At 39.2% G+C, this 20,011-nt stretch overlaps 1 protein-coding gene across 1 annotated transcript in view; it reads right to left on the bottom strand.

The window, feature by feature from the left end:
• BCKDHB (branched chain keto acid dehydrogenase E1 subunit beta) overlaps positions 1-20,011 on the bottom strand; it is a 270,779-nt gene that overhangs the window by 43,657 nt on the left and 207,111 nt on the right. The window contains exon 9 of the mRNA XM_063443021.1: positions 945-1,031. Within this exon, the coding sequence (XP_063299091.1) occupies positions 945-1,031 (87 nt within the window). The remainder of the gene's footprint in view (positions 1-944; positions 1,032-20,011) is intronic.

Genomic DNA, 20,011 nt, shown 5'->3' with positions numbered 1-20,011 from the left:
GCAGTAGCTGTCTGTGCATTGGAAAGGGGAATATCGCCTAAACGGTTTTTAACCTCTTGTGTGCAAAACGGTCCGTTAGAACCACCTCCCTAAAATTAGGTTTTGCATGTTGGAATGTCTGTGAATCCAGATATTCAAGAGAGGTATTACGAGTTTGATGTACACCGAGACAACTGGCATATGTTCTGTTTTACGTTGAATCATTTATTTTTCTTTTATTATCTGTTCATGCATTCTCAAACTTCTTGTATATTGTTCTTTGCAGATAAGTCACACCTTAAACTTTTATTTAATGATCTTGTATCAATGTTGAAAATGTGAAACAAAAATTACAAAAATACCTGAGAAACACTCTCCCACAGAGTTAATGGTGGAATATTATTTGTGTAAACTCTGCATAATGTTTAGCCATTTTGTCTGAGTGGTAAAACCGATTGAACATAGACTATTGTAATAATCCTGTGGGCCCTACTGGCCAGAACTTTGTTATCACTGTTCATGTATTGAAATGACATTGTCTACTGTAAACATTTCAATACAAATTTATAATAATAAAAATAAAAGTCAGGCAATACTTTTATTATTTATTTTTTGACCGCCTCCATTATATTGTCGGTAATGAGAAGATAAAATAAAATAGTTGTAAAACTATTTATAGATCACTCAAGTAAATAACAGGTTCAATAGAAACAGACATATCAAATCTATTATACGACAAGAACAATTGGAGAAATAAAAATGGGAAAAAAGTCAGACTCCAAGTGCAATATGTATAAATATGTGGATACAGATAAGAAACGCCCAAACTGGTCACCTTGAAAAGAGCCTTTTTACCTGGCTCTTGGTGTGATAACCCTTAGCCCCAATAGTGGGGTTCACAAACCCTTTTTTTTTGGCACTTTCAATATTATTTTATAAGTAAATAATTTTATAGAGTAGCTTACTTGTACAGTAGAACTAATTTCAGATGCAAAACCTCCCGTCACTGGAGCCTCATGACTGATTAATAACCGGCCAGTTTTTGTCACAGACTGAAAGAAAAAAATATTCAAATGTGAACTGCAATGATTTATTTTACTTCATTAACAAAGATATTTATTTGATAGGACAATTTTCACACAAGACGTACACAAAGTATTAAAACTGTAGAGAACTGTAAAATGGGGAAGTATATAAATGTGTTTTATTATTCATTGCAAGTTTTCTGGAATAATAATAATCTCATACAAAATAAGGAAACGGTCTTCAAAAATGTATAAGAATATTCATTTTGACAGACTATTATAATTGCATAAAATGCTTTGAGAAGGCATTTTAGAGAAATACAACTAATTATATATTTAGAAATATAACAAGTAGCACCGTTTAAGCACAAAGCTGCTCGGGGAATATAAAGTAATGACAATTTGAGCTTATAAAATACATTTTAAAATTTAAAATGTATTGCAACAAATAAAAATCACAGTTTTTAATTAAAGATTTGGTTAAAAAATGACAACTTTTGGATTGAAGCACAATACAAAAATTCAGATTAATAATAAAAAGCTTTTTGATCTTGAGTACCTTTCTAAATAACATAATTTCCAGTGGTAAAAATTAATTACTAAATAAAAATATGTATAGTAAATTTTCACAATAAAAAGTTTGATTTTTTTTTTTAAATAAATACAGACACCGTTTATGCTGTGGTTTGATTGGAAAAGGGCAACAGCATTTCACATTGCAAAGCTGTTAATGTTAAGCAAGTATTACACATTTTGTTTTCCCTCCCTTGTATAGTATATATGTATTTTGTGGTTTTTGGAAATATAGGACGTTTAGAGTGTCGAAGCATAAGTTTAAATGTGTATTTTTAAACAAACATTTGGCAATTCGAATATTTGGAGATAAGGGTATTGCATTTCAATTTGTAAAAAAAAAAAATCTTTTTAACTGTCATTAAAATGCTTTGTAAAATGCAAAACTGTAACTGGAGAAACTACGTTTAATAATAAATATCCTCCTAGATTTTCTGTATTATTAAACCTTTATCTTGTAAAAAAAAAAAAAAAAAAAAAAAAAAAAAAAAAAAAATATAAAGTAATGATCGCTTTATTTTTTTTTTTTTTAAATTCTTTATTTTTGAAGTGCAGGTGGTTACAAAATATAGACTTGTGCCACAACAGCATTTATCAATATGGGAACATATATATATTAAACAGTGGCTTTGAGAAAACATGCACAATTTTTAGTAGTAAAGTTTATTTAGGTAGATACGTCTATGCAATAACAATAAAAGTAAGAGTAGATTTGTCTGCAGCTTCCTGACTACTTTGGTACTTTAAGCTATACATATAAGAGTAAACATTTGTAGGCATATGGATAGTTAAGGCAAGATAACTCACGTTGGTACTAAGGTTTGTATCACAGTACAAGAAACAACTTAGAGGAATGCCAGGGAACACATTTAGGCTAAGCCACAGAAAAATTATAGGGCAAAAACATCTGTGCTGAGCTGTCTAATAGCGAGAAGGTCGGCATAATTAGGGCAGTTAATATTGCGATCGCTAGAGTCACTTAACCCACGCCAGCTACTGGTATAAGGTTGAAAACATTGCTAAAACATGCTAAATCTGCTATGTCTATTAGCTAAGAGGAGAGGGATAGATCATGCTAACAGGACTGGCTATCGTTACACAACGCTAGGCTATGAAACCATGCTAACGCAAGATATGCTAGTGGGCGAGTAAGCATTCTCGAGACTGTAACGGTTACTTAGTAGTTAGCTTGTAGAAGGTCGCACATATTGAGGTATATCGCATAAAGGCCAAATCAGGTAGACGAAAGTCCCGTATAGCCCCTCAGGATGAAGTCTGGCAGGATAAACGACTGACCCCATGGAGACGTGCTCGCTCATGAGGCGCAAGTTAGTCCTTTTAGCCGATGCCCATTGCTGCCACTCGTGTCTTGCCTGCAGTGTTCGCCTCAGGGGCGCTTCTTTGGGGCAGCGTGTTAGGCAATTCAGCCTATGCCCAGTGTTGGTAAGTACCGTGCATCCAGGTAGCTAGTCCCGGCAGTGCGGACATAGGGTCTGGTGTCTCCTTTCTGAAGGACCGATCTAGCGGTGCCCCCCTTGTTGTGGGCCCACGTGGCTACACGTATTGTGGTTTCGGATGGGGAGATGGGCTTCATGTTGCGCTGGCCCCCAGGGTTCCCTTCAGGCTGGAGATATGTGTGCGTCGCTTGGTTCACCTTCATGACTCCTTTTGTGTGAGCATAGAGGCTTGTACCTGGTGGGTTTAGTGTTTTGCCCTGTTTCAGAGCCCGGCGATGTGTGTTGCTACAAGCGGCCAACTTGGGAGCTCGTGGAGCCTGGTTGTAGTGGCTGCGCTGTGCTGCTGGACGGATCCACGAAGCCACCGTTAAGTAAGCTTGTCGGTGGGCTGCTCCCCTGCTGTACAGTGCTCTCCTGAGGATTGTGCAGAGCCGGTCGAAGAGTTTCGCAGTGGACATGTGTCTGTTCGCCTGGGTGCTCCGCTGTCGTTTTGGACGCTGGTCGGCCATTTTGGCTAACCTTCGTGGGTCAGTTGCCCTTTTGTGCTCTGGTACCATACCGCTTGCTGTTCCATCAGGTTTGTGCATCCTGTGGGGACCGGGATATCCCCCGCCGGTCCAGAGGGGGGGGGGGGGTAGATTGCAGCACGGTCGTGTGTAGGTTGCAGTGCCGAGGAGAGCGGCCGCCTCCCCTCTGCTGCAGCTCCAGTAGGCCGCATTTGGATCTCCGCGATTCCTGCTCGGAACGGTCCCGGGGAGGTATCAGCGGGTTCGGCGGGGCACCCCCGACGTGGGTGTTGCACCCTTGGGTGAGTGTTGGCTTGGCAGCCGTCGATTTGATCCCCGATTCTGCCCGCGGGTCCGGAGCTCACGCTAGTTGCGACCGCAGAGCTCGGCGGTCAGACTCCGCCCCCGTAATGATCGCTTTATAATGTGAAAAGCATTCGATAAAGTGGAGATGTTGAGAAATTTCCTTGCACAGTGGAATAGTATGATCAAATTAACACAAGAGAGGATTCTGTTGAGTGTGTGGCATCATATTTGCTCAGCAGCCTTATGAATATTATTTTAACCCCTTAAGGACCAAACTTCTGGAATAAAAGGGAATCATGACATGTCACACATGTCATGTGTCCTTAAGGGGTTAAGGGCCCATAATATGTATCCTTTACAACAAAAAACTGCCAGGCAATCAAGGAGTACTTACAAATGAATTTTCTTTCATTTAGCTACATGACATTAAAAGAACACTCCACTGTCCAAATATAAAAAACAAAACAAAACAAACAAAACACTGTTTAGTAGATATACCAATGGAAACGTGCATACATTTAATTATGTATTTATTCATTGGGAGTATACCTAAATGCAGCTTTCAAAAACTGCAGATCTCTTGTTTGAAGCCTTTGCAAGCTATCCCCTGTCTAACCCAGCACAGATTTTCTGTGTCTGTCCAATTACAGACTTCCAAAGGCAGCTCAATGATAAGTTTCTGCAATGCAATTGGGCAATTGCTGCCTCTTGTTAAAGAGTTAATTTATAAAAGTGTCAATATCTATTGGAATGTGCACTTTTTGTAAAATGCAAGCAAGCTAAAGTGCTTTAGTTGTCTGGAGCATACATTTAAAGGAACATTCCAAGCACCATAATTACCACAGCCTGCTGTAATAGTTATGGTGCAAGTTATGCCCTGGAACTATTCCAGCATAGTAAATGGTTTACTAATAGTTTGATAACTTTCCTGGGATCTGCCAGGCGCTGCTCAGCTCCTCCAGGGGCAACAGAAGCCATCGAGCAGGGTTTGACCACATGCCCAGTGGACGGTAGTGGTTTTGGTGTTTGGAGTGTTCCTTTAAGGGTCATATGCCAGATTGGTGATGATTGTTTAGCTATCAACTCATATTTCTTTGATAAAAGTTTAATTAAAATTAATTATACAAATTAGATTTTCAGGAAGTGGTCTATAGTTTGTGACACGTTAAACATAATACATTTTGGCTGGCTTTGGTTTTCACTAGTAATGCATTTAACATGGTCACAGATTTACACCACAATAATTCTCCTAATTGAAAGAAGGAATAAAACAAGAGTTCCAAGCCACGTCACAGCAGATGGCGGAAATCCGCAATAGACTACATGTTAAGGAAGCCTTAGTTCCACATATTGAGGTGATTGTGATTTATCAACTAAAGTTTACATATAGATAGATAAACTTTAGTTGATATATTACAATCACCTCAATATGTGGAATTAGGTTAATTTAGGAATTAATTTGTGTGTGTGTATACACACACACACACACACACATATATATATATATATACATATATATATATATAAATGGGTGCCGCCATGTTGAATCAAGCTATCCAACACAATTTAGAGGGTGATGTGATGTCTACATAGTTCAGAGCAGACTTACAATAGCCTCTAAAGATTGTGAGATTTCCCATTAACCACTCTATTTCATTGTATCACTTGACATATTACACAATGTGTTTTTTTTATTCTCGTCATATAGGTATTATTTTTATCTTTCAATACCAGGAGGTAACTATAACCACTGTGTTCCTTACCACCTTTGTTATCATAAGCTAAATGACAACTTCACATCTCAGTTAGTAGAAGCACCAACTAGACTAGAAACGTGTCTGGATCCAATCAGAAGCATTGTTTACATAATGACAGTAAAAAAAATGCATATGCAGCAGGTCTCCCCCCCCCCCACCCCCAATATAGCCCAGAAGTATGGATTTATTTGTCCCTAATATTCAGATATGTGTGAGCACTGCAAGCCACAAAGAGGTAAAAGGTGTCTGAAGAAGGGACTAATTTGCCAGAAGGTTATCAAGGTTTAGGCCTAGGTTCCTATATTCTCTGCTTATTTACTTCACTAGTTTTGATTAGACAACGGTTGTATTTACTGGGGACAGCTCACCTAAATAGAGGCCTAGATGGAATACAGAATATTTAAGTGGAGTCTCCAAAGTTTAAGATCGATTTTGTTTGACGTTTATATATTTTTTTAGATGGAACCATTCTAATATGTAGTGTAAGTCAATAAATCAATGTGGTCTTTTCTGTTGACATTGGTGTTATTATTTTTGACATTTTGGTATCGAAAGCAGAGAAAGGTGGAAAAGAGAGGTGGTACAAACCCATATGTTACCACAAGGTGGCACCATCAAATCAATTATCCTAAACAACAAAATATGACAATATTAACTCATTCATACCAGAAGAATTCACAATTAAAAGTTACATAAAATAAGTTTCATATAGGCACTAGGTTGATTTCTGCATATGATCTACAACACATAAGATTGGTACATGCAAAGTGAAGAGGTAAAAAGAAAGAAGAGGTTGGAGAAACTCAAAAGTGACCTCCTGTGAATAGCAAATTTGCAAGAGCAGCAATGAGAATAAGCTCAAGATAGTTATTGGTAGAACTGGCTAAAGGAGTTCATCAGCAAAGATAACAGGTCATATTGGCACCAAGGTTTGTGTATAGGTCGTAATTTGGGGTTTAGGTTGCACCAATTAGGTGAAAGTTTGTTTAAAAAAATAAACCTGTGTGAATCCAGAAGCGTACATTTCTTGGAAATATAGGACTTCAGAGAGAAACGCAAAGTTTGCAACTGTAAACTGATGCAAAGGTAGAACCGACTAATTCTGTTCAAATTATGAGATTATAGCGTTGATTTCCAGCAGGGTCTACTCCTTTCCTTTGATTAAGTCAATACGATCTGTTGGGTACAAACAACCTCATCAAATCTTTATCCCAGCACATACTTGAAACAGAAAAGATAATATTGTAAAATATTGTGATGATATTACTGTACTAACTTCTTCCGCTTTTTTTTTTTTTTCTTTACTGAATTGCCTAAAATTGTGCAAACAAAATAATGTATACAATAAGAAAGCCCAGATATTTATTTTAGGGTAGTTGGGTGGATGGCACTCAAACACAGCACAGTACAGTACAGGAAATTAAGCAAGACATATTCCCACAATTTTTTTGTAGAGTACTAAAATCTTTACGCCTTCTATATAAAGACTTCCAGATTACAGGGAGTGCAGAATTATTAGGCAAATGAGTATTTTGACCACATCATCCTCTTTATGCATGTTGTCTTACTCCAAGCTGTATAGGCTTGAAAGCCTACTACCAATTAAGCATATTAGGTGATGTGCATCTCTGTAATGAGAAGGGGTGTGGTCTAATGACATCAACACCCTATATCAGGTGTGCATAATTATTAGGCAACTTCCTTTCCTTTGGCAAAATGGGTCAAAAGAAGGACTTGACAGGCTCAGAAAAGTCAAAAATAGTGAGATATCTTGCAGAGGGATGCAGCACTCTTAAAATTGCAAAGCTTCTGAAGCGTGATCATCGAACAATCAAGCGTTTCATTCAAAATAGTCAACAGGGTCGCAAGAAGCGTATGGAAAAACCAAGGCGCAAAATAACTGCCCATGAACTGAGAAAAGTCAAGCGTGCAGCTGCCAAGATGCCACTTGCCACCAGTTTGGCCATATTTCAGAGCTGCAACATCACTGGAGTGCCCAAAAGCACAAGGTGTGCAATACTCAGAGACATGGCCAAGGTAAGAAAGGCTGAAAGACGACCACCACTGAACAAGACACACAAGCTGAAACGTCAAGACTGGGCCAAGAAATATCTCAAGACTGATTTTTCTAAGGTTTTATGGACTGATGAAATGAGAGTGAGTCTTGATGGGCCAGATGGATGGGCCGTGGCTGGATTGGTAAAGGGCAGAGAGCTCCAGTCCGACTCAGACGCCAGCAAGGTGGAGGTGGAGTACTGGTTTGGGCTGGTATCATCAAAGATGAGCTTGTGGGGCCTTTTCGGGTTGAGGATGGAGTCAAGCTCAACTCCCAGTCCTACTGCCAGTTTCTGGAAGACACCTTCTTCAAGCAGTGGTACAGGAAGAAGTCTGCATCCTTCAAGAAAAACATGATTTTCATGCAGGACAATGCTCCATCACACGCGTCCAAGTACTCCACAGCGTGGCTGGCAAGAAAGGGTATAAAAGAAGAAAATCTAATGACATGGCCTCCTTGTTCACCTGATCTGAACCCCATTGAGAACCTGTGGTCCATCATCAAATGTGAGATTTACAAGGAGGGAAAACAGTACACCTCTCTGAACAGTGTCTGGGAGGCTGTGGTTGCTTCTGCACGCAATGTTGATGGTGAACAGATCAAAACACTGACAGAATCCATGGATGGCAGGCTTTTGAGTGTCCTTGCAAAGAAAGGTGGCTACATTGGTCACTGATTTGTTTTTGTATGTCAGAAATGTATATTTGTGAATGTTGAGATGTTATATTGGTTTCACTGGTAAAAATAAATAATTGAAATGGGTATATATTTGTTTTTTGTTAAGTTGCCTAATAATTATGCACAGTAATAGTCACCTGCACACACAGATATCCCCCTAAAATAGCTAAAACTAAAAACAAACTAAAAACTACTTCCAAAAATATTCAGCTTTGATATTAATGAGTTTTTTGGGTTCATTGAGAACATGGTTGTTGTTCAATAATAAAATTAATCCTCAAAAATACAACTTGCCTAATAATTCTGCACTCCCTGTAATGTTAAACGTTCATGATTTTCTCTTCCTTCATCTGGTTCAAAGCAAACAAACATTTACTTTTTAAAAAATTATAATAGGTTCTGTGTGGTAGAGCAAAATAAATTGGACGCTATAAGCTTTTAAAAAAAAATAATTGAGAAATCCCTAAATCATACTCCAGGGTTCTCATGGCACAAAACGAGTTACCTACAAAATATATCATACCTTCACCTATATTTCTTATTTTAAAAGAAGTTGTTTTCCTATGTTTTATTGTGCAACACTAAGCACTAGAATACATAATTGTATGCTGAACATTCTAAGCTACTCATGCATTTTTTTTTCTCACAGTTTATGTTCGACAGGCCTGAAAAATGAAAGGGAAAGAAAGAGTGGATCCTATAATTCTGCTCCTGACACCAGATAAAGAAGGCCATGTAAAATGAAGAGGAGATTTATTAAAGCGAAACTCCAGTGCTAGGAAAACAATCCGTTTTCCTGGCACTGCAGGTCCCCTCTCCCTCCCACCCCCCATTCCCTGGTTACTGAAGGGGTGAAAACCCCTTCAGTAACTTACCTTAGGCAGCGACGATTTCCCATGTCGCTGCTTCTTCCTCCGCGCCACTCCTCCCTGTGATTGCGTCGCCAGTGGGCGAGACTGATCCCGCCCACCAGCCACTGGAGGTGGAGTTAACCCTGCAAGGTAATTATTGCAGTTTATAAAAAAAACTGCAATAATTACACTTGCAGGGTTAAGAATAGTGGGAGTTGGCACCCAGACCACTCCAATGGGCAGAAGTGGTCTGGGTGCCTGGAGTGTCCTTTTAACAGACTAGAGCAGGGGTGTCCAAAAGGTATACCCCTGGATGTTTTAAAACTACAGCTTCCATGATGCTTTGCCATTCTAAAGGCATACAAAGCATCATGGGAGTTGTAGTTCTACAACATGTGGGGATCTACCTTTTGGGCACCCCTGGACTAGAGAAGAAAAAACTAAAAACTAACAAGAGATGTGAGTGGACTGCTGTGGAAAGAGACATGTGGGACCTCACCAAGTCAGGCAGGTAGCTACAAAAATTACTGAAACTAACTATCACAAAGATACATGGTAGCACTAATATACTACCTAAATGGCAGCTGGTCATGAATCAAATGTATGCAACAACAACATGTAGCAACATGGTGGTTACATCTATTGAGATTTTTAAATCCTTCTAAACTCTAATAAAATCTAAGTGTTGGGAAGGATTTTAACAAGTTCTCCATATGCAGTGGTATTTTGGATTTATATAATAATTCCTAATAATCTTCATTGAAACTAGAATTTACAATTTAAATGAAAACACTGATTGTCCTAATTTGTATTCATTTTATTGTATTAGAGTAATTCCACTAAAGAGTAAAAAAGGACAGTAGTTCATTTTAAAGTGTGTGTGACCATCTGGTATTTAAAAGGAAACATTACCAAAATAGCATATGAAACAAACTCATGGTTACACTTTTCCAGGCAATGTGCGCAAAATATTCTGGTCCACCCAATCTCATGCATATATATATATATAACCGTCTCTGATCACACTTACCAGCAGCTGAAAAGCAAGTACTGCTGCCAATTGGAATGTACAGATAGATTTTTGGAAAGGATCAAGGAACCTAAAATCAGCTACTATGTTAAAATGCTAATTTTCTTCAAAAATTACAAATGCTTTTTCACTATTTTTTTTTCACATGGAATAAAATTTAAAAATAAATAAAATAAAAAAAGTACAGATTGTGCAAATGTCTAATTCACTTGCTTGTTGTTGTTTTTTGAGTTATCCTTGGAGACAATAACATATTGCAAACTTTGGCATATCATGTCAATTCAGGGTTATGTTGTCTAGGAAAAAAGCCACGGCTTGCTATATCACAATACCTTTGTGACTATATGCCTTGAGAGCCAACAAGTAATTCAAGACACAGCAGGCTCCACCCAGTGGCGGATCCAGAGCCTGATCTCGGGAGGGGCACTTGTAGATTATTTAAAGAAATAATCCAGACACAATAACCACTACAGCTCAGTGTAGCGGTTATGGTGCCAATAGTGCTGGGACCCCCTCCCAGAGTAAGTAGTCAAACCGTTTAAGAACAGTTTGACAACTTACCTGAGGTCTGCTGGGAAATGGGGCTGTAGTAGGGCATAGGAACAGTTGTGTGTGTGTGAGTGGTGCAATGTGTAAGGGGTGCAGTGTGTTTGTGAGGGGGACAGTGTGTGAGCAGTGTGTGTGTGTGTGTGTGTGTGTGTGTGAAGGCTGCAGTGTGTGAGTGAGGGCTGCAGTATATATCAGGGGTGCAGTGTGTGTTAGGGGGGCAGTGTATGTGTGGGTCAGTATTTGTGTGTGTGTGTATGGGGGGCAGTGTGTGTGTGTGTGTGTGTGATTATTTAAAAAAAATAAAAAAAAAAAGCCCCTTCCCTTATCATCACACACATTGCCCCCCACACACACATACACTGCCCACATACATAATGATTTTTTTTTAAAAAAACACCACATATAAAAAAAAAAAAACCTTCTTATATTTTTTTTAAATTTCATTTAATTAAAATAAAAATTTGTTATGTCCCCCCTCCATTCTTAACTTTACTGGGAGGAGGGGGGACATTTCTCCATCCATGGTGGTCCCAGTGGCGAGATTTGGAGCGTTGCCGTGGTAACAACGGCAACTCTCCGTGCTTGCGAAAGAAGGAACCGGAGGAGCTGCAGGCTGAGCTCCCGGGTCCTCTCTCCTCCCTCTCCCCGCCGGCTGCCAGCACAGTGCCTGCGGACAGGGGAGGGAGATCTCCGATATCCCCTCTGGTCCCGGTCCGTGAAGGCACATTGCAGGGCTGGCACTTGGACAATGCCAGCCCTGCATTAGCCGGCAGAGGAGAGGGAGACCCTCGGTTTTCTCGGGGGTGGGGAAGAGAAGGGGGAAATTACCCGGGAACCCCCCCCCCCCCCCATGGATCCGCCACTGGCTCCACTACTGAGGACTGTTTCTACCACCTTTGACTGTTAAGGTGCCAAACTCCCTTTTGTAGTTATTGGGGTGTTAGATGGACTTGTGTTTCATTTTTAAGGAGAAGATAATTCTTGCATTTGCTGGCATTTTCTAAGGTGTTATAACTGTATGTATGCAGGGCTGGCCTTAGGGGTGTGCGAACTGTGCGGTTGCACAGGGTGCCATGGCAGCAGGAGGGCCAGGCACCCGACATAGCTCGCAAACAGAGAGGCCAGTAGTGCAGTGGTGTTTTAAAAGTCGTCTGCAGCTAAATACGTTGTGGGATGGAGCTAAAAGTGCAGGCAAAACCAGCCTGGTGACTGGTGCCCATTATGGAAGTAACTCTAACTCTGTGTGTTTGACTGCCTGCCTGTAAATGTGTGTGTGTGACTGCCTATACCCAAGTGTGCGTGACTCCCTTTAACTGTGTATGCGACTATCTTCCTGTAACTGTGTGTGTGTGTGATTGCCTGCCTGAGACTGTCAACCTGTGTGTGTGTGACTGCCTGCAAGCGACTATGTGCCTGGGACTGTGTGCATGTGGCTGTATTTAAAAGTATATGTGTATAACTGCAAGCACCTTACTGTGTGTCTGCCTGTGGGATGGTCTGCACATGGCACTGCAAAAATACATACCTGTATTCATACATGGGCTAACATGTATTTTTTTTTTTTAAATCTGAATTAAATACGTGTCACAAATATCACTCTCAGCCTAAGGCTGGCCCTGTATTTATGGAACTTGATTCTTGATAGCGTCTCATTACTGTATGTTATTCTATTTCTTTATTTTCAATTATTTTTATTGCCATTTATTGCATTCTTGCCTGTTGCGTCTTCAGCCTATAATGCCACCTAGAGTTTTCAATAATGTAGTGATATATTTTTAGTATACTTGTACGTGTTATTGATACCTACTTGGAAACCAAGCTACAATTACTTTTTGTTGGCAGCGTGGTAATCCATTCTTAAAAATTAAATGGCGAGCATTTGTAGACATGACTCCAAGCTTATTTTTTAACACACTCGTTACAGTTACTTTCTGCCCTTTTTGGGGGGGGCAATTGGATTGATGTTTTATCACCCTTTTGTCCCCCCCCCTCCTAGTTTAAATACTTACTAGCAAAACCTCTGAACTGCTTGGCCATGCTGTGTGCCTTCATGGGCTGGTGGTGAGATCAAAGATCTCCCTCACCGTCCCACAGCCACTGACATGCGACCGCCAGTTGGGGAGGGAGAGAAGGACCCGGGAAGCTCTAGCCAGCAGCTCCGCCGGGTCCCTCTCGCGAGGTCTTCGCAGGCTAGAGATCACTCACCACTAGGACTACCGGGGATGGCAGCCCAGCCTCCACTCCCAGTCAAAAGGTAAAATGGGAGGAGGGGGATATAAAGTTTGTTTTTAATTAAAAAAAAAAATAATGCATAGCCAATATATTTAAATCTGTCCACAAACACAATCCCTCCAAACATATTCACTCACACAGCCACCACCCCTCTTACATGCACACGTTGCACCCCTCACGCATACACACACAATACTTCCATACACACGCACACTTCCTTTCAGTCCCGCCGGAAACCAGAACCTGAAATTTAAGTTCCAGTACCGTGGTGCGCGCTGAACACCGGCCCACGCTTCAAGACAGGTAAGTAAACCTTCACATTCGCTCCATAAGACGCACAGACATTTCCCCTCACTTTTGAGGGGGAAAAAAGTGCGTCTTGTGGAGCGAAAAATATGGTATATCGGCGTATAACACGCACACATCATTTGTCCCCTATTTTCAGGGAGAAAAGGTGCGTGTTATACGCCGATAAATACGGTATCTGAAAACATAAATGTATGTGTATAACAAAGAAAGACGCTACTAAAACAAATGGCTACTATTAACATAAATCACAAGATAATGATCGTATCGCTGTTGAAACAAATCAAAATATATAGAAGAAATATAAAAAAAAAAAAAAAGAAATGCAAGATGTAAACCTATGATTTATGTAAAAAATCTGTCTAAATCCTTATGACTGCTGATTATATTGTACACGACCACAAGATGTCCAATAGCTTCCGTTTAACAAAATTATAGGTTGACCTTCCAAATACAACATCCAGATGTGGAAAGTCACCCTCAATTTGAAATCTGACAGAAAAAAAAAAAAAGTTCATATTCCAGTCAGAAACATAATGTTCCCTAATCGTTTCAAAAGCCTCGGAAATCGGGTTCCTCCGATGGTGGTTTAAAGCATAATTTTTCCATATATTATAAAATACACATAAATAGCTTTCAAACACTGGAGTTAGAAAAAGGATCCAGGCACTTCAATGTCTTCGGGCACTTTTATTAGCACATGTGGAACACTGCAACGTTTCAACTCCCAGTGGAGTCTTTGTCAAAAGACAGTATCGACAAAGACTCCACTGGGAGTTGAAATGTTGCATTGTTCCACATGTTCTAATAAAGGTGCCTGAAGACATCGGAGTGCCTGGACCCTTTTTCTAATACTGCCATTTATTATCTTCTCGGCTTGTGCTGGCCCTTGGTTCAGCTAAGCAGCCCGTCTTAAGTGAATTGAGTGCGGTTCCTTCTCCATTTTTGCAATTCAAACACTGTTTTGTTAACATTGTCAAAAATTCTTGATGATACTAATTTAAAGCAAAATAATCCAATACAAATATTGTATAATTTACTGGAGGACGTTGTAATTCATCTGATTATTAAGAATGTTACCATCACTTTGTGTATTATTTTTTTTTTTCCCTTTCAAATTTCCTAGTTTGTTTTTTAATTTACAGTCTATCTCAACTACAGTTCAGTTTTGACTACTATGATCTAGGGGGAGCTACGGATAGCTTTTACAGTAAACACAGAGCCATTCCAACAGTAATAACCAGATAGTACCGTAGTGCTATGCGCAGTAATAGCAGAACGAAGAAGGAACTGAAGCTATAATGAGCACTAAAATAAAAACAATCCACTTTCTGTGAAAACATGCAAGTGTGTGATTTAACATTTTGCATAAACAACCTATATTCATGGATCCATCACACTTTGTTTTATAGGCTTATTGGTGGTGCAATGGTGTGGGGGATTTTGTTCTGGTAGACATTAGACCCATCAATACCAACTAAGCATTGTTTAAATGCCACAGTCTACACGAGTACAGTTGCTGATCATGTACATTCCTTTATAGATACAGCCTACCCATTATCTCATGCCTAATTCCAGCAGGAGAATGCACCAAGTTATAAGCCACACATCTAATATTAATCCACAAACATGACAATGCGTTTAGTACACTCAAGTGGACTCTAAGTCCGATCTTCATAAAATATATCATCTTTACAAGTGATGGTAAGATTGCAAAATGCAGGTGCAGTTAGCAAATCTGCAGCAACTGCCATGCCTTTATTTCAAAATGGGTGAGAAGAAAAAAAAAAAGGAGGATCCCATCACATACCAAATAAAGTGGCAGCTGAGTATACACAGCATGTATAAAATACATTCCTAACTAACTTTTCATTAACTACACAAGGGACTCCTAATATATCAAATGGACACGTTGAAAGATATATTACTGTTAGTATAATTTCTATGGAGTTCACACATATCACCTCATACCCCCAAAGTGTTCGGCCCAAAATCTTGCTGTCTCTTTTCTATTATAATGTCCCTCTTTTCTAAAGTTGTTGGTGTGTGAGTTTATAACAGAATCAACAGCAAAAAATACTCATAGTAATTTATTTTACAATAAATGTATTAAAGAATCCGATGCATTGTGTTTATTCTAAATTAGATTTTCGGTACATAAATTGTCATTCGTAATAAATCTAAAATTGCTCAGAACAACCAGCTTCTGGACACACCCCTGCTCAAACCCTTAAATTTAAAGTACCTCTTTGCCCATTTGAAATGTTGGGAGGTGTCACATCTATTTTAAGACTCAAGTGTCAATGACTGGTTTATGCAAAATACTGACATTCTCAAAGAAACCACACAAGGTGGCATTTGTAAAATCTATAGTGCGTTTGAAACGTCACTGTTAAACTAGCAATAGTAAAATTACCAATCAAAAGCAAACAACTAGAGGTGTATTTAAAGTTTCAATGTTAACAAAATGGCAATATTTTACATTGCAAGGTTAGAATGAAAGGACCACTGAATCTGTACCCCTTCAGTGACAGCGTGGTCTGGGTGTCTTTAGAAGTCCTTTAAAACAGTCCTCCTTGACCTTTTCTTACCCAAGGCATACAGTAGTTCTTAGCAGAATTTTGCAGCACTCCACAAGCAAAAATACAGCCTAGCGTGCCAGGCAACTGGGGGAAGCGGACGCTCCCTCCCGCCGCGGAGTGCTGCTCACAGCAAACTTTTTTCAGCCCTGTTTACCCCCCCCCATCCCATGGACCGGTGAGGGACATCCTTGTCCCCGCCAGGGAATGCTATTACACGCTAGAGGCATACCAACTTATACTCACCTTACAAAATGGAGCCTTGTGGCAAATCTTAGATGGCCGCCATGCTGACCAACCATCTGCTAAACTGGGAAACTAGGTTCCAGACAACCTTTGACGACCTGTGTGCAGCCTTTTGGACCTGGACCAAGTCTCGCTAGCAGGGATCCATACTCATCTCAGCCATGGACAAAGAGCCCTCCACTGCCGCACCTACTTCCTGTTACTCTTTTGGGCTGAGAGACAGAATGGTCATTGAGTCATTCAGCCTTCCATGACCTAGTAGAACTAACATGAAAGGCCCTGAACTTTAGCTCTACTGCTGGTTTCAGAGGGCTTCATCATAAACAGGCTCTGGCTTGTAAGCCAGCCTGGGCATGGAGAACAGAGAAGATAAGGTAACAATCTGCCAACCCGCGTGGGTGAGCAGAACTCTACTTATAGCTGGGACACAGTGAAGGACGCACTCGGCAATTCAGACGTGCCAGTAGACCAGGTCCACAACACTTCTATAAGTGTGGCATTGGATGAAGTATTATCTCTTGCTCGTTTTTAGCCTCTCTATATGGTCACATTCATTACACTGACTTAACTTGTTGTTTAACCTCTAACTGTACCACCTATTATGGTCTCATATTTTAGATTAAACTACCCTATTGTATACCCCCTGGCTTTTAATTTGGAGTTCAATTAGGTGGCTTTTTTATTAGCTTGTTTTATACATTAATCATACCAAATCTTGTTGTCGCCACATATTGTCAGATAGAACTACTCTACTTTACCACTAATCCTGATCATTACTCTTCAGACATACTGCGACTAAGCATATTTTTCTTTTAAAAAGTGCTGCCCATCTTGACTCCTCATGTTTACATATTGTTCTGGTCTCATGTTTTCGATCTTTGCTAAAACGTGTATGAATTACTGCACTACGACAAAGAATGTAAAAAAATAAATAAAATACCACCATAATAAAATACCACTGTAAGTTTGCACATTATTTAATACCACAGTAAGTTTGCCATGTGTTTGTATGATGTGTTTGTGTTTGAATGAAGGGGTGTGTTTGTGAGTAGTTTTCATATTTGGGATGTGTTTGTATACAATATTAGCGCTTTAACCCCTTAAGGACACATGCCATGTCTGAGATGTCATGATTCCCTTTTATTCCAGAAGTTTGGTCCTTAATGGGGTAATACAGGAGTGTGTTTGTATGTAATGTTAGCATTTGATTGGAAGTGAGTGTTTGTATGTAGTGTTAATGTTTAAATTGAATGCTGGGATATATGACCACAAACACATATGTGTCTACAAACCAACACACAGACACATATTTGTGCATTAGCCTCCCAATGCTTCCTTATGGGACTATCTACATTGATAAGCACAGTCAAAGAGTAATAGCTCCCACTGGGGCACACACACATCTAGATTTTTTTTTTTTAAAGGGAAGCTATTGTGATGGGATTTCAGCTAGGCCCAAAATTTAGTAGGCCTAAAATCTCCACGTGGCATACACAAGTACAGGTATCAGTTAGTTAGTTACATGTAGCTAAGATACTGTCATCAATGTACTGACCATGTGCAAAAACTGAAACCACATTCCATTCTCCTCAAGGGCCATGTTGCCTGTCCATATAAGGTAATCCTGTGTGTCCTGTTTGCTGATTGGTGTAAGGGTACAGATGGGGGATGCATAGCTTATAAAAAGACTCTACTCCATGTGCTCAGACATTTTGAACATTAGTTCAGCTGAGCCCCGATCGGTGAGAATAAAGACCTTTGCTTCCTGAACTGACCTGTGTTCGGACTCTATGAGCATGGCTTCTTCAGAATTCTCCTGTAACACTATAGTGCTAGGAGAACAAAGTTGTTATCCTGGCACTTCAGCTAGCTATGGTACCCACCTCACTCCACGCGGTGCAGAAGGCATTAAGAAAGAAAAAAAAAACTTCTACGACTTACCTGGGTCTAGCAATGATGTCCCTCACTATAAATTTATTTTATGCTCTAAGTCAGCTATGCTTTCAACTACTCTGACCATAAATCTTAAAATCACTTTCAAGTCAATTTAAATTCTCAAGAAGTGAAACGTCTCAGTTTTTGTTTATCCATCAACAGATGTCTTTAAAAATTGTTGGAAAAGTTTGTAAAGTTAAAGAAGCTCAAATTATTAACATACTAAAATGTGATATTTACACATTTATTTCATCTTTTGCTAATGTGCAACTATAAAAAAAATCTGGAATATCTGCTGAAATAAATGTGATGAAGCAAAACTGGAACCTCTTCACATTTCTCATGTCAACAGTTATAAATCCACTCCAGCTTCATGAAATATCTGAACACAAACCGTTTCCATAAAGCACAGCTGGTAATGCTGAACAACTTATGTACCACACACTTAAATTCAACAGTAAAAGTTGCTCTGGCACCTGAGCCCAGTAAGACAAATATAGGAAAATAATTGTCCAAATGTATGTGATGTTTATTTAAAGGGGAAATTATGCAGAAATCTGGAAGAGTTAAATTGTGTTTGTTTTGTACAATATTTGTAACATTTCTTTAAAATATACAGACTACATTGTTACATTGTCCCATAACTGCATTTAATAAAATATTGTTACTGATAAAATCTTGCTTATACCACAAGTAAAGCCAAGTGGTTAGAGGCACTCTAAGTACCAACACCACTTCAGCTTAAAGCGTTTGACCATGCATCAAACCAGGAAGGACCCTGGTTTGCAACAGTTTTGAAATATTGCCTGGGTATCTGTCTGGTGCCTTACCCCTTGGAAAGGCCAGTGACATGCATAAAGCATTGGCTAGATGTAGCCAGTCAAGCGCTTTGTGCTGTCCCAGGCCTTTCAAACTAGTTTCTCGATGGTATATTACCCCGATCATGTAAACAGAGAGTTCCTTTATTTTTTGAGGCCCACAAAATATTGGTTAAATGATACCCAGTTCCTATTTGTCTGGTGGAACGAAAAAGTAAAATATTTTTAGTTTTTTTAATAATTCTTAAATCATGTCAAAATTTCAAATCTTACTGCATTTGAAAACCAGCCTGAAACCATTTTTTGTTACATATCACTCTGTGTTTAGCCTTAACTATAATAATTTTATATATTTTGTAAAGTTGTCTTTATAAGAGCCCTATTTAATCCTGTTAAATTATGTTGTGATCTAAATGTCCACATTTTTCCTGCAAGGATATCCTGACTCTACAGTCCCTAAAATGGTAGGAAAATGTGAAAGAGTTCGGTGATATGACAGATCAATGTCTGTTCATCTCTTTTAGACCGATTGCTTTTCCTTTAGTCATGTTTTTGTCAAGCATGCATATTTGATAAAGCAAAGAATGCTCTTGGAGATTGCCAAACCACTAGCTAAAGAATGCGCACATGGTAAAATATCCCATTACGAAACCTAATGTGATCATCTGCACTTCTCTAGGCATATTCCCCAAATATAGTTAAAGTACTGTTTTCCCCAGGATCTGTGAAAATGCTTTAGGAGCATTTGACGATGCATCTATTTTTTTTTTTTTTTTAATAATTAAACACAAAAACCAACTCCTACAGACCCAAAAAAGTGATGATTCCTCCTGACTGACTTACTTTGTCTGAGTTACAGTTCAGTTGCATGCCTCCCAAGGGTCTTTATTTAGAAGGACAGTCCCTACTTTTGGCCCATCTACATCTGTCCCACTTTTCTATAAGCTCCATATTGTTTTTGTGTCTTGAATGTGTAGTAGAGCTCCACAGCGATAATACTCACAGTCTCAAAATAATACTCACAGTCTTTTATATATAATAAATGTGTTTAGAAACAATTCAGTGCAAATATGATACCTTATTATTGTTCTAAATTGCATATATTACTATTAGTAACTGACCTACAAT

This window comes from Pelobates fuscus, chromosome 2 (genome assembly GCF_036172605.1).
Source record: "Pelobates fuscus isolate aPelFus1 chromosome 2, aPelFus1.pri, whole genome shotgun sequence".
Lineage (NCBI taxonomy): Eukaryota > Metazoa > Chordata > Amphibia > Anura > Pelobatidae > Pelobates > Pelobates fuscus.
The sequence above is the reverse complement of the archived record's forward strand: the minus strand, read 5'-3'. Positions and strand labels throughout refer to the sequence as shown.